We start from the raw sequence: 26,841 nt of genomic DNA on the forward strand, positions 1-26,841 counted from the left end.
TCTGGGTAAAGCTGATTTTCTTTCCCAAAAACTGTCTAGTTACTTCTCTTTAAATACCTCCTTAATTGTGTGTTAGCCCGTGCAGGCTTTACATTTCAAGTTGTCATTTCTTATTTCCATCTGTTGCATGGAAAGCACTGAACAATGATAGAGGGAAAAAAAAACCCAGGAAATGAAATGTACAAAGCACTGACATCTCAGTGAAGGGGTAAAGATGGGTCATGTTAACGTGATGAACAGATTTTGCCATTTTAAGAACATCTTAAGGAGAAAAAAGGGGACTGAAAGACATATGGATAATGAGATCCCTCAGGGAGACCCCTCTATGCAGCGCTTAGGAATGCCTGAGAGGTTTAATGCAGCTTTAATGTAGATTTTCCTCTGCATGTGCAGGACTGCAGCTGAAAGCAGGACTGCCAGACTTCCCTGGAGTTATCCTGCCTAAATTCCAGGGAATTTAGGAATTTCCAGAATCCATTTTCCACCCACTCTCTGGTGTCACACTGCTGATGGGCACCCCGTGTTGTCGGCGCTGCTTGGGAGCAGAGGCCTTTGGGTGGTGATACTGGAGAACTTCTCAGCATTTCTCCTCTGAAATTTTATTTTTAGAAATTCAAGGTCTCGTACAGCACTGCACAGGTTTCAGTCTGCGATTTTCTGGTTTTTGTTTGTTTGTTTGTTTGTTTTCTCCCTAAACAGAGGGAGGAAAAAACCCCCTTAAACCACCTTCCCACCACCACGTCCATCAGTGGAAAAGCTTTATCTCAGAGCTGGCATTTAGACGCGAATAAAGCAAGCGAAACAGATTGCAGGTGCAACACTCTTAACTTATTAGATAAGGCCAGATTTGCAGAGGTATGCAGGTGATTAGTGGCATTGTGAGAAGCTGGAAGTTTCCTGCCTCCAGCCGTTCACAATTGCAGGCAGAACCATCTAAACGCAGCAGCACGGGGCCGCCTGCACCTCCCGATTCCCAAATTCCGCTGGAACCCTGGCCCCTGCTATTGTCTGTTTATGTTAAAATCAATCCAGCCCAGCGTTTGTTGAGCTGTACCTCTGATCCGCCGCAAGCACCGGCGGTTATTATCTCGCTCGGTTTTCAGAACTGCTTTCCCATTATCCGTAATTTTCTACATTCACACTGTTAGGCCGACGCCGCGGCTGCCGCTACCTGGGCCCCGTGAATAGCGGAAATCTGTCACTGCTGAAGGCAGATCACAGGCAACCCGCTGGGGTTTTGGTCTGCAAAAGTCTTAAATGAGAGTAGTTTTGTGGTATTTAGAGAAATAGCGTCTCTTTTTTTTTTTTTTTTTTTTGTTTCCTGCTCAGAGCAGCAAATCACACCAATTGGGCCTCGCTCAAAAGGCGCTTCCGCGGTTCAGACGCCGCTTCCAGAGGCCAGGCTCAAGGCCGAGTTTAAAACTCCATTTTAAATGTCTTAAAGATGCTTTTTTTTTTACCTGAGGGATCTCAAAGTCACCCAAAATGTGCTCCTGTGGGGCACCCTGGGGTAGGCACGTTCCGCACAGACCCGTTGCACTTCACGTTAAAATATCGCTAATTATTTTTTACAAATTATCCACCTGCCCCAGAAACTCTTCTTGTTTTGAGAGGTTAAATAAGAATTTCTCCCTGCAAAGAGGGTTTGGAGGGGTGAATCCCAAAGGGACGAAGGATCTCAGGCCAGTCCTTGACTTTGAACCTTATTTTATGGAGCAGACACCACAAACAGAAGATTTTGAAAAGCAAATTAGTGCTCTCTGTGATGGAAATATAAAGTGTAGCTCTCTGATAAATCTAAACAGGCCAAAAAATGCACCTTATACTTAATCCTTTCAAAGAGGGAAAACTGAAATATGAAATAGTGGCTCCACTATTTCAAATCCTGCAGTCTGTGGCAGTGTAATAGAAGAGATGAGACTTTGTGTTCTGCACCAATATTCATTACGATGACAGTGTTTAATATTATGCCAGGATTAAAAGTCCTGGTTTGGATCAAGCTCTATTAATCATGCCATATATCCAAATTATTGTTCCCTGTCTTTCAGGGGATTGAGCACCATGGAAAGAATTATGCTCAGTTGAGTTACACTGTGCTGCTTTCTGTAGATTTCTCTCAAAATAACTTTTTTTTTTTTTTTTTTTCCTGTTGCACAAATGAGAATAGTCCCTGGAATGAAAATAAGCAAAGTAGCTTCCATGTCTGGTGCACGTATTTATTAAACCCTGTCTGTGGTTTATATTTTTCTTCATTCCCTTCTCAAAGAGAAGGAAATAATCAGTTCACAATCCCCGCAGATGGGCTGTTGCCAGCTGAGCTTGTAAAAAGCATATGTGAATAATAAAAAACAAGATTTCTTTCACCCCAGAATATTCATTTTTCAAAGATCCCACCTATTCCCCTAAAGGTATTCATGGAAGGGTTTTTTTTCCCTAGCAGCTCTTGGAATAAGTAGATAATCACACAGCTCCAAGGGGGTTCCAAATAACCATTTTTACTACATTTACATAAAAATCCCAGGCTTCACCTCTGGTACATTCTCAAGCTGTTTATGTAGGAGGCTTTAAAAGGGTCAGTTACAGGATTCTGAAATCCCAGATGATATTTTGGCACCACAAGTGAAGTTTCCAGCCTCATCCCTCATCAAAGCAAGGCCTGAGGATTTGTCCTCTCAGGGATGAGCAGATCCCCTCTCACACAGGTCAGGTTGTGCCTCCAGGAGAGTGCCACTCAACACCTCGCAGAAAACTGCTGTTTGCAGGTAATCCATCCGGAGGGGCCAAAATTAAACGCTTTAATTATGGTGCTCCTCGGGTCCTAATTCTCCCCGGTGTCAGCAGTGAGGCGGCTTTCAGAGCTCAGCTCGGGCTCATTTGTCTAACGAACCACGGGCTTCATTATCCCAAATGCAGATTGGATTTCCCTTCGAAGGGCCCCCAGATGCACAGGACAAAAGATGAGGCACGGTCCCAATGCATCATCTTTGCTGGAAGAGGTGAAACCTCCCTCACGGTGTGGGTTCTAATTCTGCAGACAAATTAATTTCGCGTCCGCTGTGACAAGAACTTGTCACCAACCACAAAATATTCTCCATCTCCTTTTCTTCCCCAGTTAGTAACTTATGGTTTTGTGATTCTGCTGCCTGTATGGTGGAATATAAATTAAATTAGTGCTCCTGGATGCTCTGAAGGTTTCAAATAAACTGCAGATTTATGTACTAAGACACTCTCATATTTATGCACTGTTTTCTTATTTACTCGGGAGTAAGCCAGACTTTGTCTGTGAAGTGTAATAAATTTGGGAAGTGCACTCATTGCTTCTTTATGTATTCCAAAACTTTTTAGGCCCAAGCAGTTATTGTTTTTATCTGGTTTTTGGAAGGAACCGAATGACAGACCCATGAGGGGCAAGTACAGACCAGTGCAGCAGAGTCAGCTCCTGACCTTCCAAGGAATATGAACATGCAAAATAATCCCCCAAAAATTTGCAGGGCTGTATTTATTGCAGTAGGTTTTATACACAATTACCTACATCAAAAGGAAAGTTTCACTCCTTAAAGAATCAATTTCTAAATAGATGATTTGCTCCAAAACCCAATTTAATCAAACTGGTTTTATTTATTTTTTTTTTTTAACCTTGAAAGGTTTCATGTGGCCTGAGTAAGAGTTGCTACTAAGAGATTTGGTCATAGGGATGGAAACTAGCAGCAGAAAAAAAGTGAAACCAGCCAAAAAAACTTTTCTGCAAAATTCAGTGACTGAAGATGCTGGGAATTCTGTAGCCATGAGGTGTCAATGAAGAGATGCAGATATTCTCTGGGAAGGTCCATCCCATGGAACTGGCTGAGTTAAGGTTTCCCCCAGATTCTGCTCCTTTACCTGTAGCTCAGGTGGAGCTGCTGCCCTGACACAGGAATTCCTTCTCCTGATAAAATCTCCCTGGCAGGAGAACAAAGTGTTGTGAACTATTTGTTGTCTTTAAACGCGGCAGAGCTGATGAACTCCGAGGTTGCTCTGTCCTCCTGCTCGGCTGACATCAGGAGTGAGCTTCAAATATCCTCATGTTTGGCCAAAAATGAGCTGAGCTTGCCTTGGAACATCCCATGGATGTGACTAGAAGTCTGGGGTGTGGAGAAAGAAAACAGGAGAGTGTCTTCTGCTCAAACCTTGGCCAAATTGACAGAAAGGGCCTTTTCCCACCGAGTGCTGCCTCTGGCCTTGGTGTCAGCACAGAATTCCCTCGTTCATGAGCAGCCAGTGCTGGGAGAAAACAAATGGCTGGGAGAACAGGAAATATGGAGGTGAAGCTCTTTCAGGCGGCAGAATGCATCTAATTATTGTTTCCTCCTCCCGTATGGCTGTTGGTTCCCTTTAATCTCTTCGTTATATATAAAAAAAAGAAAATAAATTGAGGAGAGAAGCCTTTAAAGCAAGTAGTTAAATGCTCCTGGCGTTCTGCAGGCTGCTGTTGAACAGTTGCTGCTCACCCAGTGTGGAATCTGCAGGAGGATTTGAGCCAGCCGTGCTCTCCTTCCTGTGGATCAGGCTGGGAAGCTCCCCTGGCTGTTTTCCTGCCTGGAGCACGGCAGTCGTGAACCAGACTCGGTCTGCACTAGAGCTGTGCTCCTTTTAAACAGCTGAAAGCACCTTGCTTTATAATAACTGAATAAGTAACTGAATAAATAACTGAATAAACAGCTGAAACTAACTTGCTGTAGAGAAATCCCACAGGAATGCTGGAGCGCAGGATTAGTCTGGAGGAAAGAAGGCTCCAGGGAAGCCTTGTTGCTCTCTCCAAACAACTGGAGGGAGCTTAAGCCAGGTGGGGTTGGACTCTCCTGACATGACAACAGCCTCAAGCTGCACCAGGAGGGGTTTGGATTGGATTGGATTTGATTTCAAGGAAAACTGGTTCATTGATAAAGCAGAGAAACATTGGGAAGGGCTGCCCAGGGAAGTGGTGGAGTCACCTGTTGGTTTCATATCTTCTTTTCTCTGTGTTAGAGACAGGATTAATACACAGGAGTCACAGTTTCATATTTGGACTCAGTGTTTATTAATTCTTATCTGTATTGCAGCCTCACGAGTCATGAGCTCTAACTAACAAGGTAGAAAATGGAAGTTAAATGGAGCACCTCTCTATCTCTACAAGGTCCTTTCAAGGACAATCTGTCCAATTATGAAATGCCACCTAAATTATTTTTACTTTAAGATCAATAACTACTTGAAGTCCGCTATATGGACTCTATCAACCAGTTACAGAAAACCACCCAAACCCATGAAGAAGAAGGAAGAACAAGGAAGAAGGACCCAGACAACATCCCAAATCCTCCACACTGCCTCACACACACACCACTGTATACCAAACCCCAAAATTCTCAGCTCCAAAAATTCCAACAGTCACCAGCCCTGGAAGGCTTCAAAGCAGGGGTAGATGTGGCACCTCCTGACATTTGGTTTAGTGAGCAGGTGGGAGGTTGAACTTGATGATCTTGGAGGTCCTTTCCAGCCTGAATGATCCTGTGATTCTGTGCCAAGGTTTCTGGAGGAGACAGCACCTTTTAACTATTCAGGAAAACCAAACCATTATAAATTCCCCAGGAAGGAATGGTATTAAACAACACCTGACATAACTTTTGGTCTTGTTGGAAAGGAGAGTTAGTAAAGGTGATGGTGACAGTGGCTGTTGTCCAGAAAGATCTGGAATTTTTTACAACTTGATCCAAAATGGGGAAAAGCAGAATAAAATCTCAGTTTTGCTTCGCAGCCCTTTCACTGGTTTAACAATATCTGACATGTCCCAGTCACTCTTGTTTGTAGGAAATTGTTCAGAGAACTCACATTTCTCCCAAATCCTGGTTGTTCTCGCTCAGAGGGAAGTTGTGAACATCGCAGACACACAGACTCAAAATGCAAAAATCAGGCCCAAACTTCCTGAATTATTAAGAAATTAATCTATTTTGTATTTGTGACTTGATTTCTTTGTTCAATAAACAAGGACTTGAACTTGAATAATTTAAGGTGTGAGCAAGTTACAGTCTCTGCTAAAAAGGAATAAATCCTTTGTAAGTCAGCACTGCAGTCAGGCAGAGACCTTGGAGACTGGAAACAAGGACTTGTAATTTCCATGAAAGTTGTGTTTTCAGTTGCTGTCGACGTTGCTTCCAGTGGAAGTCAGCACTTAGCCAAAGCTTCTGTAAAAAGCTCAAAACTGAATTTCTTAGGAAAAGCAACTTACTTCAGTTTGCAGAAACAGCAAACAACTGTGAAATCCACAACTATTAATATTTCAAAGTGTTTTGGTGACATAGTAGATCATGAAAGTGAGGCTCCTTTGGTTTGTGATATTACCAGAAATCCAAGATGTATTTATAGCTGACTTCACACTTCACTGTTTTGTGTTGTATGGGATACATTGATCCAAATAGAAACAAAAATGATAGAAACCTTCAAAAACATGGAAAAAAAGAAATATTCCTTTTTTGTCTCTATCTCCTTCCAGCCTCAATGTTTTGTTCTTTCCTCTCCTCACACAATTTTCTGTCTGCTCCCTTCTACCTTGGCTCCTGTTTTTTATATTTAGATTTATGGGTATTTTTAGATCTTTTGAAATCTTGGCCAATATTTCCTATTTTGGGGGTATGAAAATACCTTTAGTGCTGCAGGGAATTTGTGTGCTGGGAGCACCAGTCAATAATTCAGTACTTCTGTGGTGTTTATTTGGACTTGCAAAGTCATTGCTTCAGTGTCACAGGCTTTAAAAACAGGTTTGAGCCCCAGGTAAGAGTTACTAAGGGGAAAATACAAATTGGCCTAAGGAAAAAAATCATAGAATTGACTGAGGATTTCATCCCATTTTGGATCTGTGCTCCTAAATAAATTGGACATGCTATAAAATCTCAGTCTTACATGAACCTCTGTATGTCATGCTTAGAAATCATTCCTTTTTAAAAAATATTGCTACTCTCAAGAAAGGATTTTGCCTTCTTTTTCCTCTGCTGTAACAAATTCTGTCTCTTTTTCTCCAACAAATACAATTCCTTAGTCCTGTCCCCAGTATTAGCTGGAAGAGGTCTGATGGGAAGCCCTTGGCCAAGAAAATCCAACACAAGAGGAGCGGAGGAGTTCTGGAAATCCCCAACGTTGAGCAGGAAGATGAAGGTTCCTACGAGTGCACGGCAGGAAACACTCGAGGAATAAACATTGCAAGAGGTCAATTGTTTGTCTATGGTAAGCAGAATTAATTGAATTTTGATTTTTAATGGAGAGCAGGATGGTGTTGAGTTGTATTGTGCAGATGAAGTCTCTCAGCCCTTCCTGGAGGTAGAACATGCAGGTCAGGTTAAAAACTGATTAAAAACTGATTGGGGGCTCCCAGTGACCTTCCCTGAGTTACAGCCTCAGCAAATAAAGGGATTTTACATCACAGCTTGGATTGGAAATGTGGGAAGTGAGAATGTTAAGGAAAGGCAGAGAGGAGTCCCTGTACATTTGTGTACAGGGAGGGATCAGTGTCCAACAGCAGCTGCAGAGCAGGGAAAGATTCAGGAGCCTTTGGTCTGGTTTGGATTTCACCTCCTCTGTTGACATTAAAAATAATTATTGCTGAAATTCCTATTAAACAGAGCTGATGCAGATAGAGGTACAAGCTCAGTGACAGCTTTCCCAGTCAGGATAGAACTCTGGAAAAGTACTAGAGGTGACCAGAAATAAACAATCAAGTTTCCAATAGTAGAGGTCAACAGAAAGTACAAAGCAGGGGGAACTCATCCCATTCCTCCCTCTCCTTCCAGCTTGGCTAAAAGTGGAGAATCATCTGGGAATCTTCTCCCTTTCCTTGTCCTTCCCCGTGTGCGTTGATTCCCTGCAGTGCCAGTCACACGGGATGCTCCCTCATAGCCAGGGTGAATTATGTCTCTTCAGTGGAATTGTTAACACCCAGGGAAGGCAACAGATTTTGACAGGAATAAGAGGAGAGATCTTTTCTTTACCTCATAAATCTTTCAAAGGAGAAAGTAAAAAAAAAAAAAAAAAAAAAAAAAAAACAACAACAGCGAGGAGAAAAAAAAATCACAGCAAGTGAGACTGAGCCTCCAGTTAACATCTGTTGAGAAGACTCTGGGAAGTATTTTCCTTTTTTTTTTTTTTTTTTTTTTTAAGTAAATCTCTTCTAATGAAGAGATGCAGGCTTTGCTGATAAGCTACCAGGCTCCTGCAGCCATGGCTAATATCAAGATATATGCCAGGAATAGAACAGTCTGCTGCTGCTTTAAATGTTTCATTATTTCCTTGCTTTCGGGGGGTAGTTTTTGCTCTCATTGCTCACTAATTTTTTTCACTGTGTCAATCAAGCAGTTCCCATTAAAATTAAGTTCAGTAGATTACCTGGCCGTGATTGATAACGGCACAGGCAATTATAAAATTATGATCAGTTAATTCAATCTAAGACAATGTGCTTATTAACTGTGCTTTGTACATTAATTAATAGCTGTTCACAGTGCAATGTATAAACAGCAGTCATGAAGCCTTGGCACGAGGGTTTTTTTGTCATATTAGGAGTGTGCTGGTGAATTATCTCTGTAATTGATTTCCTCTTGCTCCTTTTCTGCTCTCTGGGGCTTTTCCTCTGGAGGAAGGTTGTCTCCGAAAAATTGGGATTCTTTCCTGGACACTGCTTTGTGTGTGATGCCTCCAGCCCATGATCCAGACTCTGAGAGCAGCAAAAATTAGATGTAATTAGGAATGCTTTTAAGCAGGGTGAACCTCATCCTTATAGGAACTTTGAGCACCTAAAGGGGCTCCAGGAGAGCTGGAGAGGGACTGGGGACAAGGGATGGAGGGACAGGACACAGGGAATGGCTTCCCACTGCCACAGGGCAGGGCTGGATGGGATTTTGGGAGAAATCATTCCCTATGAAGGTGATGAGGCCCTGGGATGGAATTCCCAGAGCAGCTGTGGCTGCCCCTGGATCCCTGGAAGTGTCCAAGGCCAGGCTGGGAGAGTGTTCCTGCCCATGGAATGAGATGTTATTTATTCTCCCCAGGTGTCACCTCCACCTCTCTCCTCTGTCTAAATGTCACCTTCCCCAAGGGAATTCCTGCTCAGCTCAGTCCTTGAGGCTTGGTTGCTCACAGAGCTCCTGGGTGATTCCTGCAAATTCTGCTTTTACACCTCAGTGAATTTCCTTAGAGGAAGATTTTGAGGAAATCGGGTGTCTTGATGCTTTCAACACACATTTCCTGAATTTCAGGCATCTAAAAATCTCCATTTCTGCACATTTTTGCGGCAAAAAATGGATGAAAGCTCAACCAAACTCCCCAACCACTTGACTTCTAACATTCTCCCAAGCTTGCCCCAAAGTTTCATGCCAGGGAATTGTTGTACACAATTCACTTGCAGCATAATAAAAAACGTGTTGAACGGATATTAATTAGCCCTGCTCAGTTCATTAATTAATGGCAGCATACCTCTAGCAAAATCACTTTTCTCCTGCTTAAAATGCCTCGCATATTCTTTTCAGCACCCCCTGAATGGGAGAAAAAAATCCAAAATGCCTTTCTGTCTCTCTATGACAGTTTATTTTGGGAATGTAAGGCAAGAGGAAAACCAAGCCCTTCCTACAGCTGGTTAAAAAATGGCCAGCCCCTCGTGTCAGAGGTAAGATTCCTGTCTCCTTTGATTTCTTCCCCATCTTTTTGTCGGTTTTATTTTCATCATTATATTAATTTTGCAATATATTAATTAGGTTTTAAAAAAATAGGTAAGTATTAATATATCAAAATTAATAAAACAGCACAAACTCTTTGAAACACAGAGCCTCGATGCTTGGACTTCATCTTTATTGGAAATGTATGAAATTGGAGTTTTGAGAGAGAGAAAAACATCAATTTCTTCATGTGAGTTATCTAATTGCTACAAGATATGGCTGTAGGTATAGAAGGGCTTAAAAATATGAATCGTAATTGGTGAAAGAAACACTAAATACGCTTGTAGACATAATCTGCAGTTTGGGGAACTGGTAGGATGCCAAAGGACTGGCAGAGGGTTCCAGAGCTGGAATTGCAGAATGCTCAGCGTTGAGTTGCACTTTTCTTCTGTTTCTGTTCCAAATCAGTAGCTGGGTGGACCTTTGGTCTGGTGCAGAGTGGCTGCTCTCCTGCTGAGTTAATCCTTTCCCTTAATTAATCAGCCAGCTCTGAAAATCAGCTAATTCTGAGGGGAATATTTTCTGTGCTTTGTAGAAGGATAATCCGAAGCAAGCCATGTAAAAGGAAGAGCTGGAAAAGTGCAAAATGTCACTTGAAAGGACCAAGCGGAAAGGGAGGTAGGGGTGCAGGAGGGGAGGGGAAGTTTGGAGCTCAGACACTTGAGAGCCACCATCAGATCCTTCATCAGCCAGGTCTTTGAGAGCTCCCAGGCACAATCCCTGCATTCCCGTGGTGGCCAAGCTCTGGCACATCCATCCTCCAGCCTTCAGCCGGCGGCAGCCTCATGGAGAAGGACTCTCAGTGATAAGAAGCTCTTTGCATTCTGCTGAGGCCAAATTTCCCTTTTATTTTTTTTTCTTTTTGGAGCATCCATCCAGCCTCTCTGGGGCTCATCTGCGAGGCATTCTCACTTGGATGGAAAAAAAAAATAATACTGTGATTAATTCCTGCCTAGCAAGAGCACATACAGGAGAATTTCCAAAACATATGGGCTAAATTCGCACCTGCTGGGCTGCAGAACCAGCATTTATTTGATTTAGTTGTACTTATTTAAAATAGTGGGAGTGGGGTCCAATCTTCCATGTAATTTTCCGGTGGATCAGTCCTGAACAGACCCAACCTGCATCTGGGGAAAATAGCCAGAATTTACCCGGACTGCAATTTTTCTCAACTTGCTCATTGCAGTCATTGTCACCTTCTTGTGAGCGAGATTATCTTGTTTCTCTCTCTTTGAAGGCAGCAATATTTAGAGTCTGTCACTCTTCAATTGCACCGTTTCAATAAAGAGGAATGAAGCGCTCGACAGACACATTTTCAGGCAGCATTTTCACAAGTACTTACAGTGTGCTGTAAATGCAATTCTTCAGGCAACAAAGTGCTGGATGTTATTGCTCAATGGACAGAATGGACACTTTGGAGGGGAAAGTACAAGGGGAGGCGTAATAAAATATTCAGTTTGTCGCAGCACCCCGCGTGTCGGAATTCTCCCAGGAAGAATAACATCCAGATGCTTTTCACCCTGGGGCTGATCCTGATCGTCTCCTCTTTGTCAAAGCTCTGTGCCTGACCACCTGGCTGGTCATGGCAGCATCCTCCCTGCTCGTGTACACGGTGTGCTTTATTCTTCCCTTTGTCTGCACGGCCCCAAAGGGCCGGCAGAGAACGGTGGGGGATTTGGGATAAGGATGGAACACACGAGCCTCGCTTCCGAGAGGGGTTTTGTATTCAAAGGGTGTTTGTAAAAATAGAATGCACTGAGAGGATAGCAAACAGCCTGGAGGTAAAACTAAGTATGCAAAAGATATCTGCAGCGAGAGCCTCGGAAAAAAATTATCAGTGGCTGAGTAATGTAATGTTGTTAATTAGCTTGCCACACACCAGCCTTGCAGCCGCAGGCTGTGCTCTCATCACGTTTCCAAGCTAAACAAGCTTGGGCTGGGTCAGTTCGTGGTTGGGAGACCTCCAAGGAAAAGCTAGGCTGGTGGAAAACATTCCCTGGGTGTGTGTGCTGACCCCAGAACCCCCCGAGCTGATCCCAGCAGGAAAGGGGGATTCGGCCCCTCTCAGGTGAGACCCCACCTGCAGAGCTGCCCCAGCCCTGGGCCCAGCACAGGGAGGAGCTGGAGCTGCTGGAGAGAGCCCAGAGGAGGCTCCAGGATGAGCAGAGGGGTGGAGCAGCTCTGCTGGGAGGAAAGGCTGGCACAGCTGGGATTGCTCACCTGGAGAGGAGAAGCTTTGGGGTCACCTCACTGTGACCTTCCAGGGCCTGAAAGAAAAATGGAGAGAGAGCATTTCCAAGGGCCTGGGGTGACAGGACACAGGGAATGGCTTCAGACTGATAGAGGGCAGGGTTAGGTGGGATATTGGGAAGGAATTCCTGCCTGTGAGGGTGGGCAGGCCCTGGCACAGAGTGCCCAGAGCAGCTGTGGCTGCCCCTGGACCTCTGAAGTGTCCAAGGCCAGGCTGGACATTGGGGCTTGAAGCAGCCTGGGACAGTGGGGGGTGTCCATGCCCATGGCAGGGGGTGGAAGGGGATGAACTTTACGATCCCTCCAACCCAACCCATCCTAGGATTATATGACAGATGTTTAGCATTTCCCAAATACATTTGAGATGCTCGTTCATCAAACACTGGAGTGCATCCCCTGACTGTGTACTCCAAACTCCCCCACTCCTGCTCCAGAGGCAGGAGAGCCAGGCTGAATGAGCAGCAGCATCCTTCCTCCCAGTGATATCTGTTGTTCAAGCTTGCACTTGGTGATGGGATTTATATTCCCCGTGGGTATCTTCCAAACTCATCTGTTTGGGGGAATGTTTTTTTTTTTTCTCCTCCTCAGTGCTCCACTTTGCAGTGCAGCTATTATTGTCTCCAGAGGGTAGTAATTGTAAAATCACAAGATATTTAGCTTTAAGTTATGATTGCAGCATGAAACAGGCTTTTTTTTTTCTGTTTTCCAAAGCAGAGCAAGTCAAACTTCTTTTAATACACCAAATTCCAAGCTCTGCTCCAAATTTCCTTACTGTGCAGCTTCCTCTATTTCAGCAGAATTGCTGAAGAAGTTGGTGTGTGTAGAAATCCAGGCCTGGAGGAGAATGCTCTCCCTGTGCTCTGAGCAGCTGCCTGGGGCTTTCCAAGTGGAATTTAAGTGTTGTTTTTCAGGGAAGCTTTTCCTCTGGCTCATTCTTCTGTGATTTGGGGTGTGATGATGTTCAAAATATTCCTGTTATTGGAGCACCTCTGTCTCCTGTGGAGCTTTTCTGGTCGCCTGGGATTATCACCATCAGATTTATCTGATGGAGTGATGGAATGATGTCTCGCCAGCCAGGGATGAGGTGCTGCTTCCCAAGATCCAGGTGGAGGATGCTCCAGGCTCCCAGTGTGGAGCATCCCTACCTGCCCTGTGGTAGCTCCTTCTGTGCCACCTTCATGGAGAAGGATAACCACAGATTCCCAGCCCAGAAGTGCAGGGAAACACCTGGAAAACCTGGAGAAACCTGCCCAAAGCCACTGCTGCAAAGTGTGGCTGGAATTCCTGAAAAGCTGGAAGAGCTGGGAGGGCTGGAAATAAAACTACCACCATGGTGCACACCCCATTTCTGATGTATCCATCCTCATTGCCGCCAAGAAAACAACATTTCTGCTTCTGAATCCTGATCAGGTGCATCAGGGTGATACTAAAAAACCTTTTATTTGTTCACTCATCGGCTCTGTCGATGTTTTTCCTTGTTTTTCTCTTATCAGGAAAGGATTCAAATAGAAAATGGGACTCTGCTCATCCCCATGCTGAATCTGTCAGACTCAGGCCTCTATCAGTGCGTGGCAGAAAACAAATATGACACCATTTATTCCAATGCTGAGCTGAGGGTGATTGGTGAGTAAATGTCACTAAAATGCACAGGTACAAATAAAAAGGACACTCGTTGAAAGAAAAAATTGAATTTAATGAAACCTGGCAGTTCAAACCTGGCGTTTCTTTGCTTTTCACCCACATGGAAATGTGGTTTTTTTAAGTTTAATTTCATGGCTTGTTTGGGGGAAGGATCTAATCCATGTGTGGTCTTTTTTTATTATCACATATACACCAGTTTAATGAATGTTCTTTCTCGCTTAGTTTGAGTTATTAATACTTGTTCTGCAGGTTCTTAAAGTCATTTCAGAAAGCAGGGGAAAGAGTTTGAGCTATGAACAAAGAGCATATGGCAAATGTGGACATAAACAAATAACATTGAACAAGGAATCTCATTAATGATAACCACAGATGAATATGAATGGAATTTGCTCATATATTGTAAAACTATTCTGTTCTGGACTTCAAAATGAAAAGTTTGCTCAGCAGCCAAATATCAGTGAAACCAGTAAAACACAGACCTTAGGAGCACCCAATGTCTTGTGTTTTCTCCTTCTCCAAGAGTGAATTTTCACATAAGGAAAAATAAACAGGTTTTCAGCAAACAGTAGGTCTGTGCAAAGAAAGCCAGAGTAGCACTGTGCTTGTGACAGAATACTCTCTGTATAAGAATGTGGCTGGATAAGGAATGTGAAGTTTATCCTGCTCAGGAATCTTGTCCTCCATCACAGATAGACCAGTTCTCCCAGTCTCCAGATTTCCTCAGGAAAGTTTGTCAGAGCACACAGTTCAGGTAGACAGCTTTAGAAACAGAATTAGAATTCGTTGGTACTTAGATACATTTTTAATGTTAGATTTAGATTTCCTTTTGCAGAAATCTAAAAACCAAAACAATTATCGAATTCTCTGGCTGAACCTCCAAGAGAAGAATTTGTCAAGCTCATTTCGTGACGTCTCCTCTTCCTTCTCTCTTTTTAGCTGCAGCCCCCGATTTTTCCAGGAACCCCGTGAAGAAGCTGTCTGTTGTTCAAGTTGGAGGGGAAGTTACAATCAGTTGTAAACCCAGTGCTTCTCCCAGAGCTGTTGTGTCCTGGAGAAAGGGCTCGGAGGTTCTGCGCCAGAACAAAAGGTACGGGTGGCAACCAGCCACTGAGCCGCCGAATTTTCTCTGTTTTAATAACATTTAAAGCTCACTGAAGCCCAGCTGGCTCAGGATTGCTCTTGGCAATTTGATGATTTCAATGATTTGAAGCTCCTTGATGGAAATGCCAGAGGCCTCTTTGTCTTCAGGGTGGCCGTGGAGTTCCGCGCGTACAAAGCACGATGAGCGCGGAGCCGGAGCGAATCCACGCGGGCCGTCGTGTGATCCATACGTTTGTGCTCATCATCACTTAACTCCAGGCCAGCCACGGAGCTGGAGGGAATCTGCTTCACGAGGAGACAGCACTGGAGGCCCAGGATGTGCCCCCAGGCTGAGGCAGAATTGCTGTGCAGTTTTACAGGCTGTAGAGTCACCCCCGGCACAATCAGCCTGTCGCTCGCGTTTAGGCAGGATTGAGTCTGCTTTGGGTCAGGTGGGGTTTGCTGAGGAACAATTCCTCGTTTCTGAGCTGCCAGGAAGCATCTCTATTATATTTCAGTGTCCTCAGGCACAGGGTGGGATGGTTGGGGTGGACAGTTGTGACAGTTCTGGCTTCTTTTTCTCTGCCAAGGTTGAGATTAATACACAGGAGTCGCAGTTCATGTTCGGATTTGGATGTTTATTAATTCTTATTATTTACAGACTCATGAGCTGTGAGCTCCAACTAGCAAGTTAGAGAAACAAGGAAAAATGGAGAACCTCTAACTCTTTCCAAGGTTATTTAAACACTAATCACCCAATAACAAGGTGACACCTACATTATTTAAATTTGTGACCCAATAATGACCACAGAAGGACCACAATGCAGACCTGTTTCACCCAATTACAGAAAATCGCCCAAACCCATGAAAAAGAAGGAAGAAGAAGGTGGAAAAGAAGGACTTAGACAACGCCCAAAGTCCTCCATCTTGCCCCATATATTACTAAATACTAAAATCCCAAATCTAAGTTTTTCACCCTGTGATATCACTCAATTCTATTCAAACTACACACCCACAACCTCAGTGCTATCAGTCAACTTTGGAAGCCTGTTCCATGGCCTCAGGTCAAATGCAGTGCCTGCCTGAGGGTCAGAGCCCTTCAGAACAGAAAGACTGAAATTTTCAACCTCCAGGGTTCCAACAGACAACCCCCATGGAGTTGGACTCCATGATCCCTCTGGGTCCCTTCCAGTTCAGGCTTTTCCATGATTCTATAATTCCACACTAATGGCAATGAAATGGTGGAACACTGAAATCAAAGGGTCTTACTGACAGAAATGAGGGATATTGAATGCAACACACAGCCCTGAGGATATTTCCATGCACAAATGGAGACAGATGGATGGAATGGGCAGCAGTGTCCTCAGAAGTGCTGAGAATGTCTGAGAGTCCTTCTCAGCAACTCTTTCAGTTCACAAATGTAACAGCAACCCTCTTTTTGTCACATTCTGTTGTCAGCCTTTGAAATCTACAATCAGTAATTCATAAAGCTCTGGCAACTGAACACCAGATTTTCACACAGGACCACTTGCTCAAGGAGGTTATTTTGGGTCACATCAGACTTAAAAATGATGATAATTCTCTAGAACATCATCCCAAACTGTGACACAAGGAATTGCTTCCTTATGCCACACTGCAGGGATGCACAGTAGAGATAAATCACAGGAGTATTTATGAAAGAAGGTGCAAATATGAGAATTTCACATAGGTGCTGGCAATGGAACAGAAAAATTTGGATGAGCAATCCATCCCACGGCCATAGAGAACTTTCCAATGGCTTTTCCCCCCTTTGTTGTGGCAATTTTATTTTCATTTTAACCGCTCGCGATGGAAAACACTTTTCTACCCAGTGTTTAATCAAATCTTTGTTTGTCTTCTGATTGTATTTTGATTGTATTGCCTATTCCAGAGGCTGAACTAAGCCTGGATCTTGAGGTTCCACTACTCTGATATTCCCCACCTGATCTCCTGATAAAAGAAATATTTACACACTCCGCACAGTATTTACTCGTGCTCCTGTATTAATTTACTAACAATAATTCCGAGCACACTGTAATTTCTGAGCATCCCAGAAGGCTCCTGCTGCTGGGCAGGAGCAAATAACAGGAGCAGGATTTACAAAGGAGACAGAGTTTCAACTCTCTGCATGCACGTTATTGCCACAGTGTGTGCAAAGTGGAATTTATGAGGCTGTTTGGTTATTAAATGACAAACTGGCTAATGCCGCGGTTTAAAAGGATAGGAGATAAATCATCAGCACAGTGTTAGTCCAGAGATCTCCCTGACAGAAAACAAAATGAAATAGGGGTTTGTGTGGCTGTAAAGTACACGGCTAATTAAAGCGCTGGAATTACACATAAAAAGAGAGGGAACATGGTCTGCCTTTCTCCAAAGATATGATTAAACCCTGACAAAGCCTTATTTCTGCTCCCGTTTTATCGTGCTCCAATTATAACCTTTATGGGCTCTTTTATTGGACTTTTTAAAAAATATTTGGTAGGGTTGTAGTTGCTAAAAAAAGGAGATACCAATCCCATCCAGTTCTGGCAGCCGAACCGTGGTGGGCTCATTCCTAAATAACTCCGATCACACAGCTTCTTTTCAATTATTTAGATAAATTTAATCTTTTGTTAAAGAAATAGTGAAACCAGACCTGTTCTGCCCAAGGGGGAAGAATATTCCTTCTTTTTTCACCTTTTTCCTTTCATTCCTGGTAATAGTTTATTCTTGATAGTCCTGAATATGTGGTAACCCCTCTTCCTGATCAAGCTGAACTCTTGATACCACAAGAGAACTTTCCTTTATATTAAATTCAGTTTGTAAGCGTGTAAAGAGAAGTGTGCTAAATAAGAACACTAATTATTACATTTTTTCCATATTGATAGATGCACAATTAAATATTTTAATTAGATTTCCTCTGAGTTCTTAAGGTTATTTTAAAAATGACAAAACTGCAGTATTTGGGCTATCTGAAAAATACCTTGGAATTTTCTGAAGGGTAATTTTCTGCATCTCTAGCCAGGGTTCAGCAGTAAAGGTCCTCAGCCCCCATTTCCCTTTTCAGGGCAGAGTTTTCTCCAGCCCCACTTGTCCTTCCCATCCTTTCTGTGGCTCAAACCCACCATTTCTCAGCTCTTCAGCAGCTTGTCTGCTCTCATTTCTGTAAAATACTTCATTGCACTTGAAGCACACATGTCAATCCTGCAGAAAATGCCAAAATAATAATTTTTTTTTATTAGATGGTGAAATAAAGCCTGAACATAGCAGTACCAGATTTGTTTATTGTTCCAGCCCTCTCCATTGAGAGATTCCAAATTTTCAGTAATAACTCCATTCCACCCTCAGGCCCTGAGTAGTGGGATTTATCCATGGCCCATGCTGCTGGCACCTGAGAGAGGGAATCTGAGGTTATCAGCTGCAGGAATCCAAAGGAAATCCCACATCTGGCTCATCCTGGCTGGTTTTCCCTGCTCTTGGGCAATTATCCTTCTTCTCTGGGTGAAAATCTGAAGAAATGGGGTTTGGGGAACAATGCCACTTCTCCAAAGGACAGCAGTTTGGCCTTTGTGGAATGAAGAACTTTTCCTGGCGCGTGCTTTGGGGTTTTAGCTCAGTGTAGCAACGAAACACAACAAAACCCAAGCTTTATGCTCCAAACTCCCTCCCCGTGGAGTCTGACACAGATTTCAGCTATTTTCATGTGTGTCACATCCTCAGTGCATGCAACAGGAGTTTTCTTCATCTCACTCCTCGCCTCTATCCTCTCGTATCCAACCGAGGAAATGAAAGAGAAGAAAGGAACAATTCATACATTAAATAAAACAAATTTTCGAGTCTAGACACCGACCGCCTGACAAACGTCTGTCTTCGTGCCTTCAGCGAATTCAGATTCGGGACCCTCGTGGAAAAACTTTATTTTCCATAAAATTCCTTTTGATGGGAGCGTTTTAATGAAAGGGAATTGGGGCCGGTTTTGCTTTGCCAGAGAGAGGTGCTATTCCCTCAGCCTGGGCTGAGCATCCCCAAGCACTGCAGTGAATGCATGGAAACATATGGGACTCACTTCACTCGGAATTTCAATGAGGAGAGCTGAGGGAAAACTGAGAAATGAGGTAGGCTGGAAGAATGCATTAGTCATATACAGCACTTTCCATGCATTAATAATCAGTAATAAGCAAATATTCATAATTTAAATTGTTTTTGGGGGCCCGGGCAAGAAGTACATTTAGAGATCATAAAATATGCTCAATACTTGTTGGCTCCAAGTCTTGCTTGTAGGAAACAGCTCAGTCCCGGCTCTGTGAAGGATGGGAATGGATCCTCTGTCACAAATAAAGCTGGTGAATTCTGTGCTCTGTGGCACACCTGGTTTCGGTGTTTTACACTCAGGTTATTGCCATTACTTAGAGGAAAAATGGGAAAGCAATGATGTGGGAAGCCGGGAAAACAATGACCTAGGAAGTATTTCATCAACACCGTGGAAGGAGAATGGAGCAGATGTTGTGACTGGGTGGGGGAATTATCTGGGAATTGCTGAGTTCTTGGAGCTGCCCCTTAGAGCCCAGATCTGAGGGGTTCTCCTGCTCCCAGGGGAGCAGCCAGGACCCAGCAGGTTTCCTTGGGAGCTGTTCTCCCACCACCCTCTGGGCCCTCCTTCTGCTTTCCATCTGCTCCTCCACGGTTCACAGCCAGATTCCAAAACCAGGAGCACTTCAACACATTTAAACTTTTTCTGTTATTTGGGAAAAGGATTGTTTTGTGTCTGTGGATGGAATTAAACAAACAGGGAGTTAAAAAGTCTGCAGCTCTTCCTGAGGACCAGCTCCAATCTCTGTTCCCTGTGGCAGGGAATGGCAGGAGCTGGGTCAGGGCAGGGTTAGGTTGGATTTTGTGGAAAGGTTCTTCCCCTAGAAAGGTTCTTCATTCCCAGAGGGAATGGGCACAGACCTGAGGCTGCCAGAGCTCCAGGAGGGTTTGGACACCACTCCAGGAATGCTCAGGGTGGGATTGTTGGGATTGATCCTTGTGGGTCCCTCCCAGCTCAACTTCTCCTGTGACTATTTGGTAAACAGGAGGAGTCCTCACTCCATCCGCTGATCAAATCCAACACACAAAATGCATTGTCTGTGAAGCGGCGTCTCAGCTCCAACCAATTTGAGCAGAAATGTGTCAGGACAGTTCAGCAAACTTCAGGGGAACATTTCAATTACCAGAATGTCAAAAGCTGTTGATTTAGCTTCAGAATATCTGTTATCCTTAAAAATAAATTTTAAAAAAATCTGCTTGGGGAGGAATCAGGACCAAATGGATAGAAAATTCCAAAATTTGCACTAGTCTGCTAACAAAGGAGGAGATTGATGGCACTTGACTGTTCTTTAGCTGAAGTCAATATGCAGCCTAAGGGAGTTATTTACTTGCTCTTGGCAGGTGCCTCCCTCTCAAATGAGACACCAAACTTAGACAAACAAAGCTGAGGGAATGAAACCCATCCACAGTGTCTGAAAAAAACCCGTCAACTGCCTTGAAGTCAAAGCAGATGAGTAGCAGAGGCAAAGAGGAGTTTTGCTTGTCAGGCTGCTTAGTGCCACGAACCACCCTGCTTTCCTCACCCACTGCTGGCGCATAAAATACCCCAGATACTTGCATGCAGGTACCAAGTTCCATAGAAAATCTATTTTTCTTATGAGATTCCAGAACTTTCTGTTCTGTTCCCAGCTTTCTACAGCAATGCAGTTGGGTGGATAGCACTGGGATCTTAATTTTACTGTTATTTTATTTTTTTTTAAGTCTGGTTTTTGAAGCCTGGATTAAGTGGGTCTCTGTTTTTATCCTCCTTGCTTCTGTACCACGAGGAGCTTTGCATAGCTTTGATGAGATGCCTTAACCCTTCCATCTTATCAGTGGCTGTGTGCTTGTAAAGAAGTTCATTTCCTATTTTAGTATTTAAATGGAGCACTTGAAGTGTGGGCATCAGCAATCAGAGCAATTCCAGCTCTCTCAGACACCACTGCTGAAAGTCAACACGAATACAAATTAAGCTTATCTGTTGATGAAATCCCACTTTTGCCTGGAGGACCAATGGGATTGATTCCACCCCTGCTAAATTTGATTAATCACTTCAGCTGCATTCCTGGCTTACAAACAGATTGACAGGAATCCAAAGCACGGATTTACCTGTCTGCTTTCAGTGTTTGGTCTGAAGCTACTCTTTAAGACATGAAAACTCCTACAAAGCCTGGGGTTGCTGTTTAGAAGTGTTTTTAATCTCTGAAGCCCCAGTGTCACAGCACATTTGGTGCTAACCAGACACACCCCGCCATCACACCATTCCTCAGGGAATGCTGAGGGCTGCAGGAAGTATTTTCTAGCTAAAAATACCCAATGCCGGCACCACGGTGGTTCCTGGTTTGAGATAGAAAAGAGAAGGGAATTGTGGAGAACTGGGAGAGGCAGCTCCAATGCAGTTACTGAGGATTCATTTGCTCACAGCAGGGAAGTTGGTCTGGTTTTTGGGGTTTGATTTTGGTGTTGGTTGCAGGGATTTTCCAGTGCTGCCCCCCGAACAATGCCACTGGATCTGGGAGGAACGTCTCACGTGGCAGCACCCACAGGAATCACCAGAACTGGTGATATTGGCAGAAGTTTTACAACCAAAGGGCTCTCAGAAAACAACCCAAACTCTCCTGGAGCTCCTTCGGTCTTTCCTCCTTCTCCATCTTTCTGGTTATTTTGTTCTTGTTCCACACGCTGAGGGTGAAGGCAGGGAAATGGAAAACTTGACTGAAAGATGAGGAGGGAGATAAGGAGAAGGAAGAACAAGTACAGATGACGGGAGAAGAAAGAAATACTTTATTTTTTCATTCTTTATCTCACTTTCCTTCATTTCCCCCCTTTCTTCTCTCTGTCCTGTTTCTATTTGAAGTTAAGGCACTGCAAAGTAACGAGGAGAGAGGAGGGGACCCCCATGGCTACCTGACCCAGGCAGCAGCCACAGGATTTTGGTGCAGGAGAAGAGAGGAGAAAAGGGTTTTTCCTTTCTCTCCTCTCTTCTTGGAGAGTTTCACAATGGAACAAGCCAATAAACCTAATTTCACCCTGCACTGCTGAGTGCTCAGTGCCAGTGTTCAGCACAGCAGATAATGTGAGCATGGAGGGAGTAAATGAAGCAGATGTTCTCACGTGAAAAAGAGAAGGATTTATTACAACTCCCCTCCGCAGGACACCTCTCTAATGCAATTTGAATTTGTTCCCACTCCAGCCATGGCAGCTTTTTAAAGGGGAGACTTTCCAAGGGACTGTCCTGCCTGCTGAGATGTCCCAGGAAAGCTGTCACTCCTCCCTGCCACGAGGAATTGCAATAATCCAAACCCCAGTGAGTGTCAGGGCTGTGCCTTCTCCCTCTTCCAGCTCGTGTCCTGTCCCTGCTCCAGGCACATTTCCTGATGGATGCTCAGGACTCCATCCAAAGCCAGATAATCTCATTGGATTTTTTTTTTTCCACTGAGCAGGCTGGGAATCAAGGTTCCTAATTAGGAGTTTGCAGGGGAAAAAAAAAAGTAATGCAACCTTCTGTGCTTCTCTTCCAGTCCAAGTTGTGCTGCCATGCACAGCGTTGCTGCTGGGGGGATTGCTGCAGCATCAAAAATGCCAGTGTGGGATAGCAAACGTGCACCAGATTTGGAAAACCTGCACCAAATTTGGAAAACATTCACCAAATTTGGAAAACTTGCACCAGATTTGGAACACCTGCCCCAGATTTGCTGCAGAGGCACCGAAGATCCTGACCCCCAGAGTTCTCAGAGCAAGTGTAACGTTAGAGGGAACAGATCACGGTGTGTTGAGGAGGTGATAAAAAGTGAGATTGGTTAACAAGGAATCACAGAATGTCCCAGATTGGAAGGGATCCACCAGGAGCATCAAAATCCAACTGCTGCCCCTGCACAGGACAAACGTGGTGGGCACAGGGACTGCAGCCAGGAAGTTTCCAGGCATGATGGACAAAGAATCCTCCAGGGAGGGATTTCTGGGATCATTTTGGGTGGGAAGGGTCATGTCAGTGAGGTCACCTTGGAAAAGTGGTTGATGCTCGGCCAACATGAAAGATCTGTAGGAGGCCACAAACAGCTCTGGTTTAGCCATGGGATTTTGGGATTTAGGAATGTTGTTATTTCATTGTTCCTTTTCCACGAGAGCTAAAAATCTCCTTGGGATTTTCAGTGAAAGGGAAATCTGGAAAAGGAAAGGAAAAGCTGAAGAGGCGCACACAAGTGACAGAATGTGACTAACACATCAAAAAGACAGAAACTTTCTGTGCTCTGTGCTATTTGGAGCAGGGATGTGGGTCTGGGGCTTCAGTGAACCACACCTAGTCCCCATCATTGTCACTCCAACTGGGTTTAAATTCACCAGCCCAGGGAGGATTGTCCCCTGTTTCCTGCAGGTCCACAGGGAGCCCAGCCAACAGGCACAGGAAATTAGAGGTGATGAGACCCGTCTGGATGGGGTTTGGAGCACCCTGGGAGAGTGGAAGGTGTCCCTGCCTATGGCAGGGGGTGGGATGGGATCAGCTTTAAGGTCCCTTCCACCCCAAACCATCCTGGCATTCTCTGATTCTGTTTTGGGGGTTTTTGGTCTCTGATTCTATTCCAGGGTTTCTGAAATCCAACCAGGGCCGTGCTGGTGTCAGCTGCTTGTTGTCTGGACAGAATTCTTGAAGGTTACCAGCAGGTTTTGTTGTTCCTTTGCTTCTGAAATGTATTCTGACAAGCAGAGAGGGAAGCAGCTTCCTGCAAGGGAATGAAACTCCCATGCAGAGGGCAATGCAGGGCCTGCTGTACTGCTTAAATTCTACTTAAATCCCATATTAAGGGCTTAGTTTTACATCTGGAGTGAATTTAGTTGTGTGAAGGGCTGAGTCAGAGCTCCCGATCGTGTCTGGATGATAAAAATGATGATCAATGGCGGGATTAGAATAGTGGCAGTGTGGACACCCCATCCAGCGCTGGAAGAGCTTTTGTCTGATGTAGCAGAGTTACAAAGATTTCATGAAAACAGCCGAACTTGGAAGATAAAGGAATTGGCAGCTGTTTTATTTGGCAGTTCTGCTCCTTTCCTGCTTTTCTTTCCCATACACACAGAGGTGCTGTTGCCCAGTATTCCCTGGCTGCCAGTTCTGGGATGTATCACTACAAGACATTTGGGCACAGGGTGGTTTTTGTCCCTTTTTTCTCTGGCCATCACAGAGGAACATCTGCCTCACATTTCATCCTTGAGTGCTTTACAGACAGGGCAAAACAGTTTTTGCTATTTTGTGTTAAGGGCAGTAGCAGCTCCTGAAAATCTTGTGTTTTCTCTGGAATCTCTATGATGGAGCACAGCTCAGTTCACATGGCTGTATATATTTACATACATAAATATTTGTGGTCCCAATTGCAGGGATGTGATGCAAAAATAATTCCACTTTTCGGAGGAGGGGAGAATTTTAAGATATAGGATGGAAGAGTTCTAGCATCACATTTTATAATTTCTAATAATATCCTTTTCTACAATATTTTAACAAGACTATTCAGCTGGATTGTGTAATTTTGTTTTGATCCAAATAGTTAAAAGATTATAATGGCATTTATTTGATTTCCAGTTAATTGTCAGTCAACCCTGAAGCTCATTTATATCAGCATGCAGATAAGGAAAAAAATCTTTTAAGCACAGTTTATTAAATGGCAACACTATTAGCATACAAATTATGCTCGGAGTAGAATAAACAGGTACAAAGATCATTAACATATGATACAGACAGTCAGATCTCAGATGGGATTCGGTGGGACCTTTTCAAAAATACCAGGGCTGTCAGCAGCAGGGACAAGTCATTCACTCAGCCAAACTTTACTCACATTTCCATCTGCATAAATCACTGCTAATTCCGAGTCACCTGGGAGTTGTGCTCATCTCTCTGCCCCCCTCTCACTTCCTTTTGTAGTTTTGAATGCAGCCTCTCCTGCTCCTCAATCTTGGCGAAATGAGAGGAGTCAGATATTGTCTCAGTGTCTGGCAGCATGTCTGGAGAAATTTATAAACAATATATCTTTGCACAGCCTGGAAATAAAGAGGGGGTTTGCTCTCCTGAGCAGCAAAGGGAGGCTGAGCAGACATGGTTTCAAATCGGATTTCTCAGATAATAAAAATTACTTTGCCTGTGATTTCATCAGATCCAGATTCCTCCCTTTTTATCAACACAGCGCCGTGATGAGGCTTCAATAAGGCTGGGAGGTGTCAGCTGTTGGAGGCAGACAGGAGACAAGAAGAGGGAATCTGTACAAAGTATCAGGGTTACTTTATTTGGAAAAGAATTACACCCTTGAAGGGAGAGCTGCCCTTCTGGCAGTGCTGAATCCTGCAGAATTCACCCAGTTTTACACTGATCCAGCTCAAGATTTTGATGGGGATTTCAAAGCCCTTTGCTGTTTGAATCCATGCATTTCATATCCATGAATTAACATCCCCCCTCTCTCCCGAAAACAGCCTGGCTGAACAATGCAGCAGTGCACAAAGCTACCCCTGCTGCACTTTTAAATCTAATGACTTGACACCTCTTTCTTTTCCCAGATTTTATTTCTTCTATCAGCCTTTCTAAATACATATTATTCTTTCATGCTCTTAAGATCAAAGCAAATAGCCATCAACAATCTTTTGTTCACACGAGACAACACATTCGGAGATGGTTTGTTTGGCCCGGTTAATTAAAAGCTGTACCTATCATCCCTGCTTGATTTCTCAAGTTCTTTACTTAAAAAGTATGTGTGACAATTTTAATGAGCTCTCACTTCTTCCCCACAGCCTCGTGGCTTCTGCACAAACTTTGCAAACTCTTCTTTTTTTGAACATCACACGGAGCTCTGACTCCAGCAGATCCCAGGGAAGCTGTTTGTTTTCCCTCCCTGCACGTGGTGCTCATCTCATCTCCTGATGGAGTCACTCAGAGGGGAATTTCAGTATTTATATCTGATGGGTTTAAAGGAAAAAGAGAGCCAGGTTAGATTTAAAATGAGGGAGAAACATTTTACGTTGCTGGTGACAAAACACAGGCGCCCAGAGAAGCTGTGGCTGCCCCTGGATTCCTGCAAGTGTCCAAGGCCAGGTTGGAAATTTGGGCTTGGAGCACTCTGGGATGGTGGCAGATGTCCCTGCCCATGGAACTGGATGATCTTTACGATCCTTTCCAACCCAAACCATTCCATGATTCTATATGGAACAATATGTCTGTGTATTCCAAATTCTCCCTGCTGTGCAGGAGCTTTGCATGAACGGTCGGAACTGGATTTCCACCTCTTCCTTTGCTCACAGCAGCTTGGCTCAATTGAGCTGTTCACCCAGAGGTGGCACCAGGCAGGAGGCAGCAGGACTCTGATCAGGATTTAACATTTGTTAACTCAGAGGTGCCAGGCTAGAGTTAGGCCTGTGCTTAAGCAATCCCTTGCTGCCTCAGGGCTTTATGAACATCTGGGTCCTGAATTCCTCCTTCTCCTGCCTCTTTCACAGCGCTGCATTTATCAGATCTGCTTCAGGTCTTGTGCTTTTTGGTCCTTTGACAGGCACTTATTTACTTATTGAGAGAAGTCCAGTGTTCCTGGCAGACAAAATATTCTCCTTGCATTGTGTTGGACAAGTTAAACTTTTCTTTCTCGTCACAGCACTTGGAATTACCTTGTCTTGTGGTGCAGCTTGCTAAGAATTATTATCTATAGCCTTCACACAGCCTTAAATGTGAAAAGGAATGGTTTCTAGTGAGCCTTTCAGCAGGTCGGACGTGCCTTTCACAGCTCCTTTTTAAACCATTTGTCAGAGCTTGATCCAAAGCCCATGAAGGGCAATATTCCCGTTGCCTTCTGCATCTCAGCTCCCTGATTTGAGAGAGAAATGGGACAGGACAAAGTGCGGCCCCTCTGAACTCACGGCACCAAGTCCTGGCTCTGAGGGATTTTAGGGCAACTTTGCTGTTCTTGGCACCTGGGGCAGCGTTTCACAGGGCACGGTTGGTTTTCTTCTTGCATTTGAAATTCATCATCTTCATTTTCTGCTGTGCTCTGCCTTCCCATCCCTCTCCTCACACAGACCTCCGGACAGCTGGAAATTCCTCACTTTTTTAATGGTTTTTTTTTTTTTAAAT

The 26,841-nt window shown here is 44.1% G+C and overlaps 1 protein-coding gene across 1 annotated transcript in view; it reads left to right on the forward strand.

Annotated features, from left to right (window-relative positions):
• The window catches only part of CNTN6 (contactin 6), a 124,460-nt gene that overhangs the window by 75,644 nt on the left and 21,975 nt on the right, over positions 1–26,841 (forward strand). Inside the window, exons 8-11 of the mRNA XM_066195180.1 lie at positions 7,046–7,230; positions 9,522–9,658; positions 13,451–13,580; positions 14,535–14,685. Coding sequence (XP_066051277.1) covers positions 7,046–7,230; positions 9,522–9,658; positions 13,451–13,580; positions 14,535–14,685 — 603 coding nt within the window. The remainder of the gene's footprint in view (positions 1–7,045; positions 7,231–9,521; positions 9,659–13,450; positions 13,581–14,534; positions 14,686–26,841) is intronic.

This window comes from Chamaea fasciata, unplaced genomic scaffold (genome assembly GCF_029207755.1).
Source record: "Chamaea fasciata isolate MVZ Bird 193981 ecotype frontalis unplaced genomic scaffold, bChaFas1.0.hap1 SCAF_13, whole genome shotgun sequence".
Taxonomy (NCBI): Eukaryota; Metazoa; Chordata; class Aves; order Passeriformes; family Sylviidae; genus Chamaea; species Chamaea fasciata.